Below are 21,442 nucleotides of genomic sequence, written 5' to 3'. Positions count from 1 at the left end.
CCCCTCCTTATAAACTTTACCGTCCTCTTCTTCACTTTCCCTCCTTCAACCATCAATTCCCTTAAATTATCATCAAAATAATCAGACATAATATTATTTTCCATCATAACAAATAAACTACCAAATCATAACAAATAAACTACCATTTACTGTCTATCATAAAACATGAGTTCATATATATATATATATATATATATATATAAAGGTAAAGAAAGACGATAGATAAAATGATAGGTAGGCCCTAATGTCTTGTGTTTCATGAAATGCAATGAGCATTGAGGTACTGTCGTTTCCAACCCACTGCAATCATAGATCATAAAAAAAGTCACCTTTATGTTCAACATATTCTGAACTAATATGGCCTAAAAAGTGTTAATCACCATTACATAAAACACATGAAAACTCTGTCATTTGCAAACGACTACTGAACTATTACCGGGTACCAAATTCATTTGCACATTTACAGACAAATTAATGCCAAAAATTCACAACTCTGAATAGCAGATTTCTCTAATTTCTTTCTTCTTTCTCTCTTTCATTCCTCTTCTTCCTTTTCTTCTTCTTCTTCTTCTTCTTCTTCTTCTTCTTCTTCTTCTTCTTCTTCTTCTTCTTCTTCTTCTTCTTCTTCTTCTTCTTCTTCTTCTTCTTCTTCTTCTTCTTCTTCTTCTTCTTCTTCTTCTTCTTCTTCTTCTTCTTCTTCTTCATCTCCTTTTTCCTCTTCTTCATTCTTCCTCTTCTTCATTTTTGCTTTGCGTACTATTGTTACCATAGTTCGTAGCGGACACACACGTACAGTGTACTATCACAGCTACAGAGTGAATCGGCAGTAACAAGAGGCGCAGCAGGCGCTAGGCGCAAGTCTGTGTATCAAAGAGGTTGGTCTGTATTCATGTGATATGTATGCGCGTTATACGTGTATTCGGTATTGTGAGGGAATGTAGTATTCAGCTCGTCCAAGAAACTCCGTTTTTGGCCGTCGTGTGTTAGAATACCACAGAGATTTTGAGGAAGACAAATATATTTGGGTACTAGGTAAGTAAATTGAGCCAAAATGATACGTTTATTTCACGAAGAGACGTTATAACTTGTTCACTTGTTGATGTTGGGCCGCTGTAGCTGTGTCTATTCCTGTGTGACGATCAGGGTGTGAAAACCGTGATGCAGATTTCTACAGTGTACTGAGTGTGTGTTTGGCTGAAGTCTACTCTGAGGATTGCCCAGGGATTTATCCCGTACCACGCACTGCCACTGGCTGGGTTGCCCCGTTTGATAGTTGACACCCACAGGCACCTACAGGTGTAAGCATAGATCTAACAACTTTGTGAGAGGTAGGCCTAGAAAGTTAAATCTCAGTGGTGTAAGATATCTAGTATTATCAAGCATTCAGAATCAGGGCAACAGTAGCCTGACCAGACACTGTGCTGCGCACAGGGTCTGACATGTGTTAGTGTTTCAACGTTGTAAACGACCGTCACTATTGACGGCAAAATCACATAAATTTATACCTTTTATTTTGTATGATTTTAAGAGTAATATAATTTGCAACACTTAGAGTCTACCTACAGCGTATTTTCCTGATGGTTGAGTTGAATTCGGCGTTTTGTTGGTATCCAGACCTTATTGTTGAATTTTTCGGAGTAGATCGTGCGGTGGCATCTTTTCCTTCGAGAGCTTCACAAAAGCAACAAACTACCACGCATGCGCATTCAGAAGTGGTTGCTTTTTACGTACGCCCGTGCGCCCGTGCGTTTCATGTGTTACGTAAAGCTTGTAGTAGATCCGCGCGTGCTGCACCGGCAATGATTTTGAACTTTTTTAGTCGGGGTCATCCGACTATCTCATCACTTCCGCCCCGACTACCTACGTTGTAGTATACGAGAGTGAATGCCATTCATATAACACGCAGATGAGGAGTGAAGCAGTAAGGACGTTTACAGACCTGATTTCAGCCATAGATTTCGGTAAGTTTTAGACGTAATTAAACAAAAAATCGCATACCGGTTATTGAATGATGGTCATAGATTACGATAATTCCTTATATTTTAGTTTTCCACCATTAATAAAGATATTCATGAAGGAAACAGTGAACGATAACAACGTCCGCGAAGGAATAGAGGTGCAGCGCTGTCGCTTCGCGACAGCGCTGCGTGTAGTTAGGGCAACAGTAAAGTCAGTGGCATCGATACAGGTAGGTAGTGACACTGACACTGTCGCTGCAGAGATGCCAAGTTCAAAAAACTTTTATGAGTGAGATTTTTATGTCTCGGCGTCTCGGCGTTTGTGCGCATGCGCACGCGAACGAGGAGGGTGTCCCCCACCCATGGTAGGGAGCTTTTTTTTTTTATTATTAGCTCTTAATGATGCGATCTGGTGCATACTTAAGTGACTATTTTGTACTAATTTTGAAAGGCAAAAGGGAAATATACCTTCAATTGCAACTATCACTTTAATCCTTTGAGCTATGCTCCGTATTTTTGGCCCAAATTGCAGACTTCACCAGATGCGTGAGAAAAATGGGTGCCATGCGTGAGATCGTGAGACAGACCCTAAATGCTTGAGTCTCACGCAGAATGCGTGAGACTTGGTAGCTCTGTCACTGGGACACTGTATAATCTACAAACTATGATTTTTTAAGATCATGTATGGTAATTAGTGATTTAGGGGCCTGTTATACTATTTGTAGATCTCGAGTCTGTCTTGCTCTGGCATGATTTGGTTGTTTCTGTGATTGGAATGCGAATGGGGTGGGGATGTATGGCCTGGCAGGGCTGGGGAAGTGTCCCAATACAAACTAACGTCAGAAAAGCACTCTGATTCTGAGAGTGCATCCCTCTGCCTGGCAGCTAATTTTCACCTTGACCGGACAAGTATGTCTCATTCCGCGAAAAACTTCTCATCTATAATAATGACATTTGCTGGGTCAGTTTATCGCTTCTTAGACAGACACCATTGATACATATGCTATTGTGAACTTGACCCAGTTCCCCCTGCATAAAAATGGTTATTATTTTTTCCAGCTTGGTTTTCAAACCAATCTGGAAAAGATACATAGAACTACAGGATTAATCAGTAAACATTTTGACTCACCTCTTCCACTGTTTCCTCCTGTTTTCTGGTTGTTTCCTCCCACTTCTTTGCAGCGCTCCCCAAGTCATAGCCACCTTCATTTGAAAAATGACCGCACAAACGTCTATGACAAGCCAGATGCTCCGTACAATCACTATATCGGTACACTTACGTTTATTGACTAAATTACTAGTAAGTTGTTCGAGCACTAAGTTTAAATTCGTAATATTGTGAATGTACTCTCAGTTTTGACAAAACCAATAAAAAGAAAATCATGACGCAAAAAAATGAACTCAGAAGTCTGTATCTCGTTGTTGGGGATATGTTCCACGGAGACTACATCTAGCTTCACAGAATCCCCCCCCCCCCCCCATACAGACTGAAGGCTGTCCTGGCCCCTGTAGGGCTGCTCTGCCCGCTGTCATGCATGGACCGAACAACCCCATATTCATACAGCTTTTTTACATTTAAACAAGTTTGACATGACATGACATTTTATGCAGCAATATTCGGGATAACTTTGTTGTGCAATCGAAATACAGTAACTAGCTTAGATTGCAGAAATTTGTATCCATATTGGCGATATCGCAACGTCGCTGTTCGCTAGCTGTAAGTCGCCATTTGATGTGTGCATAAGCCATCCTTTAATTAGCCATATTGGTCATTCCCGTTGCACGTACGTCGCATGTGATTGGCTAATGGATTCATATGTTGCAGAGCTGATTATGATCGTATCGACAGGCTGGTAGTTGTATGTTCTTCCATAAAAATTTCACCCAAATCTTGGATGTTTCAAACAGCTGATGAGTGCATTGTATTTATGAAATGTTGATTTTACTGTTAAAGTTCAAATTTGCCAATCTAGAACTGTGAATTAGATGCAGTTGAGAAGGGTGAGGTACCTTATCCAATTCTCCATTGGGACAGTGGTTAAGAGTCCCCTACAGTGACATGTACTGCAGGGCTCGACACTAACGGTGGCCCGGTGGCCCGGGGCCACCAAAAATGAAAGTCAGGCCACCAAATTTCAAAAAAGTTCAAATTTCGGGCCACCAAATTTTTTTGAAAAATAGGGGCCTATGTCAATAAATTGGTAACTTTTTGTGCCGGAAATGCATAAATGCATGCAGTGACTGTGTGACTCATTAAAAAAAAAAAAAACAAATTGGGGGGGGGGGCACCAAATTTTTCTCTCGGGGCCACCAAAATGAAAAGTTAATGTGGAGCCCTGTGTACTGTATGACATGCTTCCGTCTGTGTACGGAGGAGAGCCGTAGGAGAGCCGTAAATATCAGAAAATGATTAAAAACTTTTCTGGACAGACAGATTTTTCTGTCTTTTGTATTTTCCATCATCGGCAAACCTCTCAAATACGCACAGTTTAAAGGGATGGTGTAGTATTTGTTGTGATGGGGCTTCAGGTTTCCAGTATTTTTGTGAGATAATGAGAAATTTCCTATGAAATCTCCTAAAAGATATGAAAGAGCCTACAATTCTAAGAGGAATTCAAAGTTTATTTGATGAAAATTGGTTTTGAAATGGCTGAGATGTCCAGAAACAAAGAGATTCTAATAAAAGGTTGGACCCACCTTTTATTATTACCACTTGGTTTCACTTTGTCTCTCAATATCTCAGCCATGTCAAAACCGACTTTCATTCCTTTAGAATTGTATGCTCTTTAATATAATTCATATGAGCAGTTTCTAATCATCTCCCAAAAAGTTAAAACCCAAACCCCATCTTAACCAAAACTATACCATCCCTTTTGGGATGGTAAAGTTTTTCCCATCCCTTGGGATGGTGAAGTTTTGGTTTAGACCTGGCTTCAGGTGTCTAACTTTTTTAGATGAGATAATGAGAAACCTCTTATGAAATATGAAAGAGTATTATATACATATAATTCCAAGAGGAATTCAATGTTTATTTGATGAAAATTGGTTGTGAAGTGGCTGATGTACAGTGTAGCTAAAACAGAGTGATCCTAATAAAAGGTGGGACTCACCTTGTATTAGGATTTTACTTTGTTTTTCAATATCTGAGCCATTTCAAAACTGATTAGAATGGTATGCTCTGTAGCATTAACATAAGTGCTCTCTATACATTGTAGTATCTCGCAAAATGTTAAGAGCTCAATCTTCATCTCCACCAATACTATATCATCCCGTTCAGGTACCAAGTTCAGTGACCTCATCTGGGAAAAGATTTTAAAAAATCTTTCAAAAATTCATAAAAATTCCCAGAGCACTACCAAAATTTCATCATCTATTCTAAATATCATTATCAACTCTCCTTTAAGTTTTGTTCAAATGGGTTTACAACTTTTTGAGTTATTTTGCACACGTACAAACAAATAAACAAACAAACCAATGCCAGCAAAAACATAACGTTCTTGGCAGAGGTACAGTGTAATTGTACAAATGGTTGCTTCATCGTGCGGGTTTATCAACATCATTACATAGTGTTTAACGTCATGCTTGTAGAATACGGGTCAAATTAAAAAAATGTAGATGAATATTGAATTGAAATATTGCAGGTAATGATAGAAATCTCTGTATGAGATCATTTATAAGTAAAGTCATTTCGATGATATTTAATCCTGGATATTAAGACTGAGCTGATAATTGTTTGACTGTTCGATATTCTAAGTGTAGTCTTTTTAGTGAGGTGTACTAGCATTTTAAGCTTATCTTGTATGAATAGTATATGGCTAAGTCATAATATGAATATTTTTGAGAGAGCGTTTTCTGTCACTGGAAAGGAAATATGGCTGTAAAATTTTACCTTGAGAAAAGATAGTTTAGTTAAATTCGGCCATAAAGTAGACTGAATTTGGCCGTGAAGTCTTGTGGCAATCTGGCACCCCTTGGTCATGACAGTTAGTTGAAATGCACACAGTTGTCAGATACTGAACCACCAGTTATTCTCCCCTCTTCTGGATGAGAGAAAAAAAAAAAAACAATGTACGAAGTACACACTCACAATATTTTGGTGACCCAATTTTGCCACCAAAACATATCATTTCTTCAAAAGTGGTGGCTCGACATCTTTTTCTTGGGGCCCCAGGCAACCTCTACAATGTAATGTCAGACCTTTCAATGTATGATAATAAAGTGTTGAAACTGTAATTTTTATGAGCAAGATTTTGTATCATTGAACATGAGTCTTTGTGTTTTTTGCTTGACTTCAGATTCAGATGAGATTGAATTGTCAGGTCCATTGGAAGTGATTAGATCAGTTAGCAGACCAAAAGTACATCTAGTACAAAGAACCCTCAAACTAATTCAATATTTAATCAAGTACGAATGATCAGAATACTTAAAGACCTAATAAAATGGTTTAGGCATTTTTTTCTCAATGATGTAATAATATTAAATGTTAAATTCTAAGTCATTCTAAGGTTGTGCGGTTTTTTTTTACTGTTCTGAATTTTGTTCTATATTTGTTAACATAATGGATGCAATTTCCTCGGTTTTGGAAAACTTGCTATACTTTCGCCGCATGCGGCGCACTATCACTTCTAAATTGTGATGACGTCTAAGAACGGAGTCGTTCGCTAGCCGTAGCCAGCGAGCTGGCAAGGCTATGCTAGCGCAGCGCAGCGGCAGCCGGCCGGCGGCTGCACTGGCTAGCGCTGGCGGGGGAGCGAGCTAGCGAGCGCATAGCAGGTGCTGCGCTGCACTATTGTCATTGGCTAAGCCTTTAGACAAAAGAATATTTAATGAACTGTATCGGATTTAATACTGCCAATAATACAGATTACAACTGTGGTACGCTTGGATATCCATTATTTTCGGCAAACTCGTGAAATAGGCCTCACCACTGCGAGTCTGTACTATAGTATAATACTACGGCGACTCGCCTGTTTCAGCCCCACCGTGTGGCATTCATCTCGGTAGGTAAGCACGGCGGTGGGGCTGCCTTCCACAGTGAATACTCGTGAATGCGGCGAAAATGACTTCATAATATGGCCCTCGACTAATTTAACGGCCAATTTAACCGTAAATACAACCCTACCTAACCCTAAACCCTAGGAGGACCTACCCTTGCTTGCTATTTAAACGCACGGGTACGGTGCACGCGCACTGCGGTGGGGCCTATTTCACGATAGCCCCACCACCACTGCGTGTCTGTACTAATACTACGGCGACTCGCCTGCTTTATAGGCCTAGACCTACTCGTGAATCCAGCCCCACCGTGGCATTCATCGGTAGATAAGCACGGCGTTTGGGCTTCCTTCCACAGTATGATTTTTAGCATAAAACAAAAACTACTCGACCGAAATTGACGATAATTCTTGGTATCGTTTTTCTTAGAAAATGGCGCATCTAAATTACTGATAACAAATGTTGCAGAAGCTGACTATGGGAAACTGGTTAGGCCTTTTTTTTTTTTTTTTTTTTTGAGCCACGACCCACCCTGTAACATTACTAACAACATATCCCCCTAACCACTAGGCGTTAGAGTGTAGCCTCTGTACTATACCAAAGATTCTGCTATTACTACTTACTAGTCTACTAGACCTAGTGCCGTAGTGGTAATAGTACTACTACTAGTAGTAGTACTAGTAGACTACTACGTAGACTACTATAACTACTTGTAGACTGCTACTAGATCTACTACTAGACTACTACTGGTAGTTTAACTTGTAAGCGCCGGCCGACGGGCCAGGCCACGGCCGGGACGCTCCCGCTTGCTTGCTGCGGCCGGAGTATAGCCGCTCACTTTGTGAGCGAGCTGGGCCTGTTCTTCTAATCTACTTACTAGACAAATAGTTACAACTTACAATGTCAATCATGTAGAATACAGTATATCCTTTCTAACGTTAAACTATATGGGGGCATACCAGACATACCACTCTGTATTTCCCAGGCGATCGTTTCCGTGAGGTCTATTCTCGGGCTTGGTGCCATGTTCATACGCTCTTGCACTGGCAGCGGGCCGCGGGGGAGATGCAGCTGGTTCATATCGGTAAGGTGCAGCCCCACGATAACGTTCTGGTTCATCGGCTGCCTCTCCCTCCCCATCTTCCCCTTCAACTTCACGTGCCTCCTCTTCTTCTCCGCTATCGTCAGAGCTGCAGTCTTCATCATCATCATCATCATCAATGTCGAAGTTTACCCATATAGGGGAAGACATTATGCTCGAGGTACCAGGTATCTGTGCAAGCTAACGTAGTGATAATGTACGTGGTAATGCGTACATGTCGACAGTCAGTGGGTCGACCGGGAGCGCACATCCCGCGGGGCCCAGGCCTGGCCGCGGCCGGGCTAGCTATCGTGTACGCGCGTGTACCAAGCTAGTAATCTGAGTGCTTGTGCTGAGCGGCGTCTGCTAACTGAGCACAACTCCGTGCTTATACGTCATCAATCGGTTCAGGGGTGTTGGTCACGTGACTATCTTTTTCGCAAAAGCTGCAACGGGGTCCTCCAAAAATGTGATATTTGGGGGAGTTTCTAGAAGCAATAAAATCCGGAACGACACTGACAACATATTTACATTGATAATCATGACATATATTTTACATTTCTTTTGCATATTAAGACATTTTGCAAGCATTTTATTAGGTCTTTAATGTGTAGTACCGTATTGTATATTTTGTGATGATCACATGTACATGTACATTGCAGTCGCAGATGTAGTGCAATAATTTTTGCCAGAAGATGTCCTTCCTGGTGTACTTCAAGCTGTATGTGAAGCTTCAGTGCTATACTTCACACACATCTGCCTAGAATAGCGTGTCTTGCTCTGCTTGACAGTTGTAAACCTCCACGTGTAAGTTCAGTGTGACAGACTGCATAGCACACAGTCTGTGCGGTAATGGAAAGTAGGAGGGTGTGAGAGAAAGGGTATTAGACAGAGAGGGAGAGAGAACGGGGGAGAGAACACCAACATTCATGATGTCCTGATTCCGAGGGGCCTCGCTGCTGAAGCAGGTAGTCGGTCTAGACTTAGCCTTTAGTCAAGGCATCCATTGTAGGTCCATGGTTTTATCGTTTGTGTAACTGTGGGATGGTCAGAACCCTCTAATGACTGCTAGCAGTGAACGGCAAGCAACATTGGACTCCTTTTTTCAACTGCGTGCAAAAAGCATGTATTTAAACCAATCTCTTGTAATTGAATGAACTTAGGTATTTTGCTGAGAATGAATGTTGGCTTTTTACTCCCCTTCTTTGATAAAAGAAATAGATTATTTGAGTGCTTTGTACAGATATACATTGTATAATGAGATTGTGTTTGTAGTGTATTAATATTTCCAAGACTTCCTTCTTTTGTTGGTCAGAGGCTTGTTTGACCGAGCGCAAAATATATCGCTTTAAATAAGAAGTCAGAGGTAAGCAGAACTTGAGAGAAGTGGGTTTACTACTCAGCAGATCAGCATGTTTTAGCAGAAAAAGTTATTCAAATATACACTGTACATTGATATAGCTCAGTATTGTTTTGATCTGTTTAGGTCATTTGAGATCCTCCAGGGCTCCATGAATATCTTTGACTGTACCTAGGGGAAAACAATCATGCAACTTATGATGCAAGTGTGCCTTGATAAAAGGCAAGCCGAGATTCTACTGGGTAGAAGAAATCGTTATAGCACTGCTGACGTCAAGCAATCACGTTGGAGTAGAGAAGGCTTAAAGAAGGCTGCTGGGAAGTTAAGATCTGATACAGTATGGAACCAAAAACAGGACTTATTTTTCACAAATATGCTGTGTTCATATTCCATGGCCCAGTGTTGATGCAGAGTGGTCGCACCCCCTCCCCCAAAAAAAATCCAGGGTTGATAAAATTGATGCTGATGATACCGGCTCTCTTTCTCTCGATACCTGTGCCCTTGGCCCCTTTTGCTGAGCCGATGCAGTGTGATGTCTTGTGTAGAGTCATGCTGGATTAGTTTGCCGACTCACGATATCGGTATGTGTTGTTGGGAGTGCTCAATGAATTCATGTGCAAATATTTACAGAGAGGACAGTGCGATGTCACAGTCAAATCATTCGTGCCCTGGCCCATGAGGAAGTGATGGGAAGCATGGTACATCAAGGCCTCGCATTACTGCAGTAGTATTGCACTACTGTACAACCCCTTGGTCATCGGTGCTGATGCTATGTAATTACAATATTATAACGCAAAATTCATGCCATAATGTTGCTGTCCATGCAGAGATACGAAAAGAAATGCCATTTTTAAATTATACACTGTATACATATTCTACCGTCATTCTACATTGAAATGAAGTGTGATTGTAATTTATGCTGTGGTTTGTCATCTAAAAAAAGATGCCAGTAATATCAAAACAAGTATAATCAATAATTGGTCAAAAAAAGCCACACACAATTTTTCTCCTAAAGGAGACCTCCAGATGATTTTCAGACTTTTACATTTGAACAACTATACATTAGTTATACTGAGTACAGAGTTTAAGAATTTATAGTGATTGGGATTAGGAATAAGAATGTTTTCAAAATTTATAACAAATTGCAATGAACAAGGATGATGACATGCCAAAAGAAGATATGCATAGATTCTACACAGGTGAATTTGTTAAGCAAGCAGTATTGTAATGGAATTACACTGCTACATTTCTGAAATATGTGAGGCTCCTATGTCATCACCATTGTTCAGTGTAATTTGTTTTAAGATTTTTCAGAGTATTGGTTTCTCTGTTCAAGGACCACAATAAATTCCACAAATCTATACATGGAGCTGTTGATTTATGTACTCCATGATGAAAATCGTCTGGAATGCTCCTTTAATAGGTTGAATCTTGCATTACAAAGATTGATGGGAGAGGGCAATAGCAATGGATTATGGTTTCATACTGCTCTGAAATTTACTTGGTAGTGATAGTGGGAGTCTAATGTGTGATTGTAGCCAGTGAAAATGAGCAAGTTGTATTCTGTACACGACATACGAGGTAATAGGCCTATGTCTTTTGGTTGTCTATGACTGCAAAATGAATGTGGAATGTCATAAACAATGGGCATTTTTTCATACCTAGACTTGATATCATCCCATTTTGTAGATACACGTATGTCTTGTTTTGTTGAGACCATGGTATGTTCTATATTTGACACTCTAGGTACAAGGTGTATAGACAAAACAACAAAATCATGAAATAGGTAATATTGTCAAAACAGCAGAATTTCATGAATACAGGGTTGAACCTAACAAGATTAAATGACGTGATAACTATAAAAGGAAGATTTTTATTTCGGCATGAACACTATATGTATATATACCTGTATGTGGTAGATGTTAAAAATTGGATGAGCAATGGCTCAAAGTACAGTTGTAGGAGATGACTGAAAGTACCCATAACAATACAAAAATATTGAAATGAAATGAATGGGATCAGAAAATGTTGAGAGCAGTTGATTTCAATGTGTATTTGTACATACCTTGTTACCAATTTCAAACCTACTGGAAGCTGAATTTGGGAGTATTCTCCCAGTTTCACTTAATACTTTCAATTATTTCAAATAACATAAATTATAACTTAGAGAAAATATACAGAGACCACTGAAAAAAAGTTTTGCATGGTCATTGTAATTCATCAAACATTACTGTGACATACATTGTACACGTGTACAGAGTTTGCATGTTTTAAAGGGATTGTATAGTTTTGGTTGAGACCTAATTTCAGGTTTCTATCATTTTTTGGTGAGATAATGAGAAACCTCTTATGAAGCATGTAAGTCCATGAGGAATTCAGTGTTTATTTGATGAAAATTGGTTTTGAAATGCCTGAGATATCCAAAACAGAGTGATTCTAATAAAGTGTGGGACCCACCTTTTATTTCGATCACTTTGTTTTACTTTGTTTTTGGATGTTTCAGTCATTCCAAACCCGATTTTCATCAAATAAACATTGAATTCCTCTTAAAATGGTATGCTCTGTACTATATCATGAGTGTTTTCTTGGTATCTCGCAAAAAGTTAAAAGCCCAATTCTCATCTCCACCAATACTGAACAGTTTGTATCATCCCTTTAAGTAGCCAGTGCTCTCTTTCAAAAAAAGTGTTGATGCTTGTTTGATATATTTCCGAGGTTTCTGCGATCTTCCTTACATTCTTTTTTTGTGTGAATATGAGAAATGAAATGTTTTTAAAAGACCATTTTTTCCCATGATAATGATGACAATAAGAAGCATGTATGCACAATAGCAATTCACTGTAGATTAGGCATCTGGAGATGACATCATGTGATACTCCCATATCTCTCTGTCATGCATATGTCTGCAATATTGATCAGAGTCCAGATGGTGACCGGAGAAAAGCTTCTGATTCCGTTATTAGTTAGGGACGTTGAGCAGGGAGCAGGGGACAATGCCTCCACGTTGTGCGATCGTCGTCAAGGTGTATGCCCCCGTATGACTCATCAGTGATTCATGCAAGCAAAAAAGAAAGAAAAAAAGAGCTGTTTTGCGTACTGCACTTAGACTTGGTAGGTGACAATGGGGCAGCGTGCCAGTGTGGTATGTCGATGCAGTCACACGGCTGTTGTGTTTGCACATTAAACCCAGAAATGATGTGGAATGCTAAAAATATATCTGTCGATGCAGAAAATATGCACATTCCAGTTTTGCATGCGAGTTGACTAGAAACTTATGTCACATTTGAGATGGAATGACAGGGACAAGCAACTTGACTTGTGCCGGGAAGAGAAGGAATGAGTCTGCGATCTTGAGACTAGGCGTGAGTTCATCCTGTTAGGGCGTCTTAATGGAAATATATCGTGCAATTTGTGATGAAATGTGTCCCGCAGGGAAGGGGATTAGGCTAATGTGCTTCTTTTGGCAATAAATGAATGGGCAGATCCCATTTACATGCATTTCTCTCATAAAGCTCACAATTAATATGCAAGGAGGTAAAAACTGCGTGAGTCTCGTCATAACTTTCATTCAGATAAGGGAGGCTTTGTGAGGCAGTGCGACTTTACACTTTCTCCAAGCAAGATCTCCAGCTTGTCACTACGTGCAAAACTTTGCTGTCAAATGAAGATTTTATTTTTAACATATGACTGAGAAGGGATCAAGTATGGTGAGATATTCTTTGTAATCTTGCTGACATTGTCATTGCATACGTAAATTGTTTGTGAATATTAGCCAGAAAGTGTTATGTCACAGCTGCGAGACATTAAAGTAGTATTTTCCCTTTTTGCCGAGAGGGTTTATGGATAGCGTTGAGGTCCCATTGTTTTTTAATAAATCTGGCAAATGAATACTAATTTCCCTAATAGAGAGTTTTACTTGCCCTGAGCATGCAGGCATAAAGTGGGTTTGTTTGTAGGACCTTGAATGAATAAATTATGATTTGTTTCAGATTTGTATTCGTCATTGTTTTTTTTTTTTCATTTAGGTTTGCTTTTTGTTGTACGGCGAATATTGGACGTATGCCACTTAAAGATTTAAGATTTTGTTTTAAATAGAGGATTACCTGTATGTTTGGTGCAGTGATGTACTTTGTACAAGTACTGTACATCACTACACGTACATACACGCTTGCGTTTATCTGTGAATACAAAATTGGATAACAACTCATACAATGGTTTGAAAATTGTATGAAATTTGTTCTTCGGAAGGTTGAAGCAGATTCTCTATGCGTGCCCTCGCAGTATAGTATACCATATTTGTAGTTGTGTACAAGTCCTGTACATGAAACAAAAAGTGGTAAAATTGCTGAATTGTGCTATGTTTCAGGTATCTTGTCCATAGTGACAGACCCTATGCACTGGTCTTTGCCTTTTCCATTTTTTACATATATATTCCTTTATGTTACAGTGAAAAGTTGTGTTTTCGTAAATGTTTTTAAAGGTTTCTTTGTGTGGGCATTTTTTCATTGTACTGTAAATAGTTTAGTTTGATTCATCTTTTCTCTTTCAATGTGAGAGAAGCAGTTTACAAAGAGAGTGACAGTCTTTTCCTCTTTTTTTTGTGTGGAGATTCTTTACTGTATTTGTACAAATTATACAGGTATTGTAGTGACATACCATGTGTGATGATATGACATTCTCTACCATGATCAAAATGGAAAGTTGCTGCATATAACGGTCACTGTTAATATGTTTACACTTTATATGACCCTGTAGTGGTACAGGAATGTTTACAGGATGTTCAGTGTGGAAGTGGTATAGACCTGTTTGGTTTCGGTGCTGGTTTTGTTTTTTGTTTTTTTGCTTTTTTGGGGGGTTTAGTTTTAATGTTAATGTCTATTTTACCAAGTCACATACACAAACTGGGGGCTTCAGTATGTCTCACGATAGTTAATTTATGCACGCACATTTACAATGCACCTGACTCATTGCATAACCTGTTGAATCATCTTTTCTTCTTTCGGAAGTCCCCTAGTTATGGCCAAGGTTTACAATGTAGGCCTTTACAAACTTGTACCGAGAACTTGTTCAAAACTGTATAATGCTTGTAGTGCAGCGTAGTCTGGTGCATGTATGAATCAAAAGGCATTTGTTTCTTTCAATGACATACCAGTCAATACACAACAAAGGCCAACATTGCATAATGTGAACACTTACAAGTAATACAGCATGACCTGCAACTCTGCTTTTAATAAAGTGCATTGTGCATGTTTGAGAATGAAAATGAATTGCATGTACTTGTGTAGAGATAGGTGACTGTTGGTTGTTTGCTTCAATGATGTGAGCATATTCACTCATGGGTCACTCATGAAGTTTGTGACCAGTGTTGGTACAAGAAATAAGTTTTATATCAAAGCAGTCAAAAGTCACTTGTTAGAGTAGTTACGTTCAGACGGCAGGCCCTAACCTCGAGGTTAGGAAACCTCGAGGTTTAGCTCTTGCCCCCTAACTACGACGTGTGTCCACACGACGAATCTTAACCTCGAGGTTACGAAACCTCGTTGTTAAGCTTCTGCCCCCCGTAACTACGAGTGGGTCCCACTCGATGTTAAAACCACAAAACCGGAAGTTTCACCCCAAACTGCTAACAAGGCGTCTATTTATTCTTTAGTCCAACCCTGTCGGACTCGCTTACAGGTACTCTTTTTCTCTGTCATGGTATGCAGAGATAGCACTGCACTGATGACTTTATGCCTTTATGAAGATATTCGTCGAAAACATTTTTTTTTAGCGTCGGAGAAGAATATAGAATACAGTAGCGAGTTCGACGTGTTCAGTTTCAGAGATCAAGCGCATGGGAAGAAAAGATGATGTTGTTGTGTCGTGCGTCATAGGTTTTTCACGTGTAGTGTATTTGTGGTGTACGTTTGGGAGGTTGACCCGGAAGCAGAGGGAAATTGTGGGGCTGGGGTTTACGGCGAGGTCACTCTTAACTTCGAGTTCGTTGTTTTTTGTGTCCACACGGTGCGTAACTACGAGTGGAGACCCCCCGCGGCTCGTGGTTAGAGCGCTAACCATAAGATTTCTCGTGGCTCGAAACATCGAGCAAACCTCGAGGTTTGCTAACTACGAGTGCGTCTTCACGGTCCCTAACTACAAGCTCTAACCTCGAAGTTTCCTAACTTCGAAGTTAAGGGCTCCCGTCTGAACGTAACTAATGTATTTGTATCTTGTACTTAAAATGCATGGCTAATAGAATGTATGTTTTGTTTGTTTCCTGTCTTTGCATCACAGCTTGTTCTTGTGAATTGGTGTATTGTGTAAGGAATGACAGCATGATGGCAACACTGACAACAACAAAGCTGACCCCAAAGATAAAAGTTCATTGACCTTGTGTGGCGTTGCCCTAGTTTTGGCCCCAATCTATGCTCTTACTAGTAGACATGCGCTCTAGACATTCTGGGCCAGGATCAGCCGAGGGGGATTTCATCTGGAAATGCAGATCTGCCACAGTCAGCAGCACAGGAAACGGCAAATCTGCACCAGGTCGCTGTAGCAGTAATCACAAGCTGAGGGCAACTATGTGTGGAATGCAAGGAGACTGCGAATAATGCATGTTTCTTACAGGACTGGTTTCCATGACTTGGTGGCACACAAGTTTGGTTGCATATGACTGTTTAACCAGTCCCCCCCCCCCTTGCATACTGTGTATGTGTGCTTAGATGTGTGCATCCATGAAAACTGTGCCATAGAACCTACACCATAGTCCCCAGTTCAAGCTAGCAGCACTGTGTGTTAGAAGTTTAGTGGAGTCCCCTAAAGGAGGCCCACCAATCCCTGTTCTTTTTTTTTTTTCCTCCCGCTTTTCCCACCCTCCTTTCCTTGGATTTGTGGCATGTCGTTGTCATGGCATGGTGCTTGGTTGCCAACACGGGGATGCTCCACATCCTCCAGCAGGACTTGATGCTGATTGGCCGAGGTGATTGTGACATCACTGTCCAGGTGAGTGCATGATTTTTGTCTTTTGAAAGAAGAAGTGCTAGAGATGTTTGTTTGTCTTGTCTGTGACTACTACACTGCACCCACTTTTAACATACCAAAATGTAAGGAAGTACAATAGGGTAGAACTGTGTGCTCAGTAACATGTATGTTCTGCATGATGCGTGCCCACCACAGTGACAGTGAAGAATGTAACTAAAGATATGAACTATTGCCATTTTAAAGCAAAACTCCATTCAATGTGGAAGTTGACTGTAACCAGTAGAGTCAAGCCAAAGAAACATAACAACAAATCAACAACGAGACATGAAAACTCGTCACATTGAGGACGAGTTAGGTGATACGCTTGTGGTCATCAGATGACAGTCATCTGTGATCGACAAAGAAAAGAATGTGATATAGGCACCTTGAAGTTATATTGAGCGTGCATGCGAAACCGTTTCTGTAACCACTCGGCCACGGGTCATCCACGGAAATGGTAAGACAGAAAAACAACAACAATGTATAGATATAACGGGGGGAAAGTCAATGCCCACTCAACTAACGCGGCCGTGTGAACATCTATTGCATTGCTAGACGGAAAAGCGGCCTTGTAACGACTGAGGTCGCTATACCATTTCTGGCAACTTGGGAAAAATACGTCCCGCAGACATAAAACCTATAATCGGCTGGTTTTGATACCTTGCCTTTAATCACAATTTTCAGTGTAATGACGTCATCAAATTACAAAACAATGACATGGTCTTGAAAGAAAATTGTTCAAAGTACAACACCTCAGTCGTCGTCATTACATACTATGATCGGTTTGACAAAGTCAACCTGCAAAATTTTGCTGCAGTCGAAGCAATGTGGTCTCCAACACACAAAAAAGAGGGATATGCCGTGTGTGTGTGTCTGTGTGTGTGTATAGGTGCGTTTATATACGAACGTGATTTCTACATGGACGAATATGTAATACAAAATTGAAGAAAAAAAAACAGTAAAGTAGCTAAGTATTTTGTTTCGTGATCTTGTGAGGTTCGAACCTGCAACCTCACGTCTCTGAGACGTCGCCTTTAACCACTCGGCGACACGTCTCGACGGGAAAATATGGGGAACGTTATGGACTTGAAAGACAGTTGTTCAATATATAACACATTCATCATACGTTGTCAGTTTGCTATTGACATGACGATCTATCACATGAATATGAGGGAGGCATTAGTACCTGTATGAAATTATTATAGGCATGGTTATCAAATTGCCCTAAAATATCCTTATAATTGCCTTATTTTTACACACAGTTACGCTATCCCTTTAAACTCGTCACAGTTTAATTAGAATCATTAACATCATACATTAGTACCATATTCAGTTCCATAGCTGATCACGTTTGCTAATCAATTAAGAGTAATTGTCTAGAATGTGTCATATGGCCAACCTGTATACACACGTATATACACACACACAATGCTAAATGTATGTATCAAACATCTGTAACACAGCTTTGAACTAACTATAGGAATTATCGCTGCACTTATCATCCATACTTTTTATCACTATCTGAAACTCCACAAAAACCACTAATTGACAAATAATCATCAATACAGAAGACTGAATACCTTTTTTACAATGTATAGCTTGTTACATGTATAAATCAGCACAAAGTAACCACGACTACATTGTGTTACTGAATTGATATGAACAAATTTCATTTTGTTACAGTATACTGTATCAGTTTGAAAAGCCCAACCTGCAAAACTATAATTTTGCAGCAGACGAAGTAATGCAGTCTCCAACGCAAAACAAAGGTATACTGTGTGAGTGTGTGCGTATAGGTGTGTTTACATGCAAACGTGATTTCTACATGGACGAAGGTGTAGTACTCCATTGAAGAAAAAAAGTTAAAAAAAAATTATTATTTTCTTTCGTGCTCTTGTGAGGATCGAACCCGTACGTGTGCAACCTCACGTTTCTAAGACGACGCCTCTAACCACTCGGCCATACGTCTCGACGAGAAAATTAGAGGAACGTAAGCTTATGTACGTGAAAGATGAATCACGAATCGTTTGGTCCGCATTCCATTCTCATTTTCAGTTTTAAATTGCAAAATTGTCAACCTCATGAGGAGATTTCAAAGAATAAAATGCATGATTACTGCAGCTTATTGTCACATCTACAACATAAATAAGTTTCAGAGGAAATGAAGCAAAATCAGCTGAGATAAAGGTGCTTAAACGTTGTCAAGTCAATGCATGGTTTCTAAAAAAATCACCTCCCATAGACAATACACGTAAACTTGTCCGATTTTGCGTCTTTACCTTTAAACACAATTTAAAGCATGATGACGTCATCAAATTTCAAAACCATGACATGGACTTGAAAGGCAAATGTTCAAAGTACAACATATCTGAATTTGGGATAATATTGAGCTTAAACAACAGAGATACGAGCAAATGAATGTCAGAAACAGTACCTCAAAAAAATTAATTCCACTTTTTTGATTTCAGATGACGATATGATGACGTCATAATGTAATTATGGAAATAATGATACTTGAAACGTCAAGTCCAATTTATATGCTTTTGTAATATGCAATAAAAACATAGGGTCACCTGACGTTTTAAAGAGCTATGGCGAAATAAACAAAGACATGTTTTTTCACTATATTTGCACATAGACGCGCAGGCGAAATTTGAACTTTGACGCAAGTGCATTGCTTTGTTATTTGTAGGAATCGATTAGAAATCAATGGATATTGTTGCTCAAAGTATCAGGAATCCAAATCTGTCAAAAAAAGTGTATTTTCATGTTGCTGACGCGCTGTGCGCGCGAAAATGCGCGGACGGACGCGCACGCGCAAAATTGTTTGAAACGCATAAAATTGTCTGAAACTTCGAGATTTCCCATTGGAAAGTTGTTTTGAGCCTTTTAAAATTTTGACGCGCGCTTACGCGCACTTAATGATGTCCTAGGTAATTAGCATCAAAAGAAGTAAGATAGAACGTGACCTGAACTTTATGTCCACAAAAAATGATACAGAAATGACCTTTAGTTATGAAGTTATGATCGATCATGTAACATGGTCCAAAAATCACAAAATGGCGCCTAGACGACGTCATAGATATGTTACTGTCATGAAAACCTTATTGTGGCTAGATATTGTCATGAGACATGTTCCCTGAAAATGTCATGTCATTCCGTAATGTCATTCTTGAGATATTGATGACACAAAATTGTCCAGAAAGAAAGAAGAATAAAAAGAAACGAGACATGAAAACTCGTCACATTGAGGACGAGTTAGGTGATACGCTTGTGGTCATCAGATGACAGTCATCTGTGATCGACAAAGAAAAGAATGTGATATAGGCACCTTGAAGTTATATTGAGCGTGCATGCGAAACCGTTTCTGTAACCACTCGGCCACGGGTCATCCACGGAAATGGTAAGACAAAAAAAAAAAAACAATGTATAGATATAACAGGGGGAAAGTCAATGCCCACTCAACTAACGTGGCCGTGTGAACATCTATTGCATTGCTAGACGGAAAAGCGGCCATGTAACGACTGAGGTCGCTATGCCATTTCTGGCAACTTGGGAAAAATACGTCCCGCAGACATAAAACCTATAATCGGCTGGTTTTGATACCTTGCCTTTAATCACAATTTTCAGTGTAATGACGTCATCAAATTACAAAACAATGACATCGTCTTGAAAGACAATTGTTCAAAGTACAACACCTCAGTCGTCGTCATTACATACTATGATCGGTTTGACAAAGTCAACCTGCAAAATGTTGCTGCAGTCGAAGCAATGTGGTCTCCAACACACAAAAAAGAGGGATATGGCGTGTGTGTGTGTCTGTGTGTGTGTATAGGTGCGTTTATATACGAACGTGATTTCTACATGGACGAATATATAATACAAATTGAAGAAAAAAAAGTAAAATAAAAAAAAATTGTTTCGTGATCTTGTGGGGTTCGAACCCGCAACCTCACGTCTCTGAGACGGCGCCTTTAACCACTCGGCCATACGTCTCGACGAGAAAATATGGGGAACGTAAACTTATGTATATGAAAGATACATGAGGAATCGTTTTGTCCACATTCCATTTTCATTTTCAGTTTTAAACTGCAAAATTGTCAATCTGATGAGGAGATTTCAAAGAATAAAATGCATGATTACTGCAGCTTATTGTCTCAGCTACAACATACTAAAGTTTCAGAGGAAATGAAGCAAAATCAGCTGAGATAAAGGTGCTTAAACGTTGTTAAGTCAATGCATGCTTTTAAAAAAAATCACCTCCCATAGACATAACACGTAAACTTGTCCGATTTTGCATCTTTACTTTTAATCACAATTTAAAGTATGATGACGTCATCAAATTTCAAAACCATGACATGGACTTGAAAGGCAAATGTTTAAAGGACAACATATGTGAATTTGGGATAATATTGAGCTTAAACAACAGAGATACGAGCAAATGAATGTCAGAAACAGTACCTCAAAAAAATCAATTCCACTTTTTTTATTCAAAATGACGATATGATCACTTCATCGCGTTTTCCTGGCAATATTGATACTAGGAATGTTATTTACAATTCATATGCTTTTGTAATATGCAATAGAAATATCGGGTCAACGGACGATTTAAAGAGCTATGGCGAAATAAACAAAGACATGTTTTTTCACTATATTTGCAGAAAGACGCGCGCGCGGAATTTCAACTTTGACGCCAGTGCATTCCTTTGTTATAGGTCAACATCGATCGGAAATCAGTGGATATTGTTACTCAAAGTATCAGGAATCCAAATCAGTCAAAAAAATTGCATTTTCATGTTGGTTACGCCCTCTGCGCGTGAAATTGCGCGGACGGACGCGCACGCGAGAAAATGTTTGAAACGCTTAAAATTGTCTGAAACTTCGAGATTTCCCATTGGGAAGTCGTTTTGAGCCTTTTAAAATTTTGACGCGCGCGTAGGCGCGCGTAATGAAGACCTGGGTAACTAGCGTTAAAAAGTAAGATAGAGCGTGACCTGAACTTTATGTCCACCGAAAATGATGCAGAAATGACATCTAGTTATGAAGTTATGA

General features: G+C 39.6%; 1 protein-coding gene across 1 annotated transcript in view; it reads left to right on the top strand.

Annotated features, from left to right (window-relative positions):
• Nucleotides 1-1,005: 1,005 nt before the first annotated feature.
• LOC139719367 (uncharacterized) overlaps nt 1,006-21,442 on the top strand; it is a 94,207-nt gene continuing 73,770 nt past the window's right edge. Inside the window, exons 1-2 of the mRNA XM_071630782.1 lie at nt 1,006-1,032; nt 15,665-16,372. Of these exons, the coding sequence (XP_071486883.1) occupies nt 16,277-16,372 (96 nt within the window). The 5' untranslated portion in view covers nt 1,006-1,032; nt 15,665-16,276. The remainder of the gene's footprint in view (nt 1,033-15,664; nt 16,373-21,442) is intronic.

Source organism: Diadema antillarum, unplaced genomic scaffold, assembly GCF_040938485.1.
Source record: "Diadema antillarum isolate AM-2024a unplaced genomic scaffold, OU_Dant_1.0 scf00000109, whole genome shotgun sequence".
NCBI lineage: Eukaryota > Metazoa > Echinodermata > Echinoidea > Diadematoida > Diadematidae > Diadema > Diadema antillarum.
This window is presented reverse-complemented; position numbering and strand designations above follow the sequence as displayed.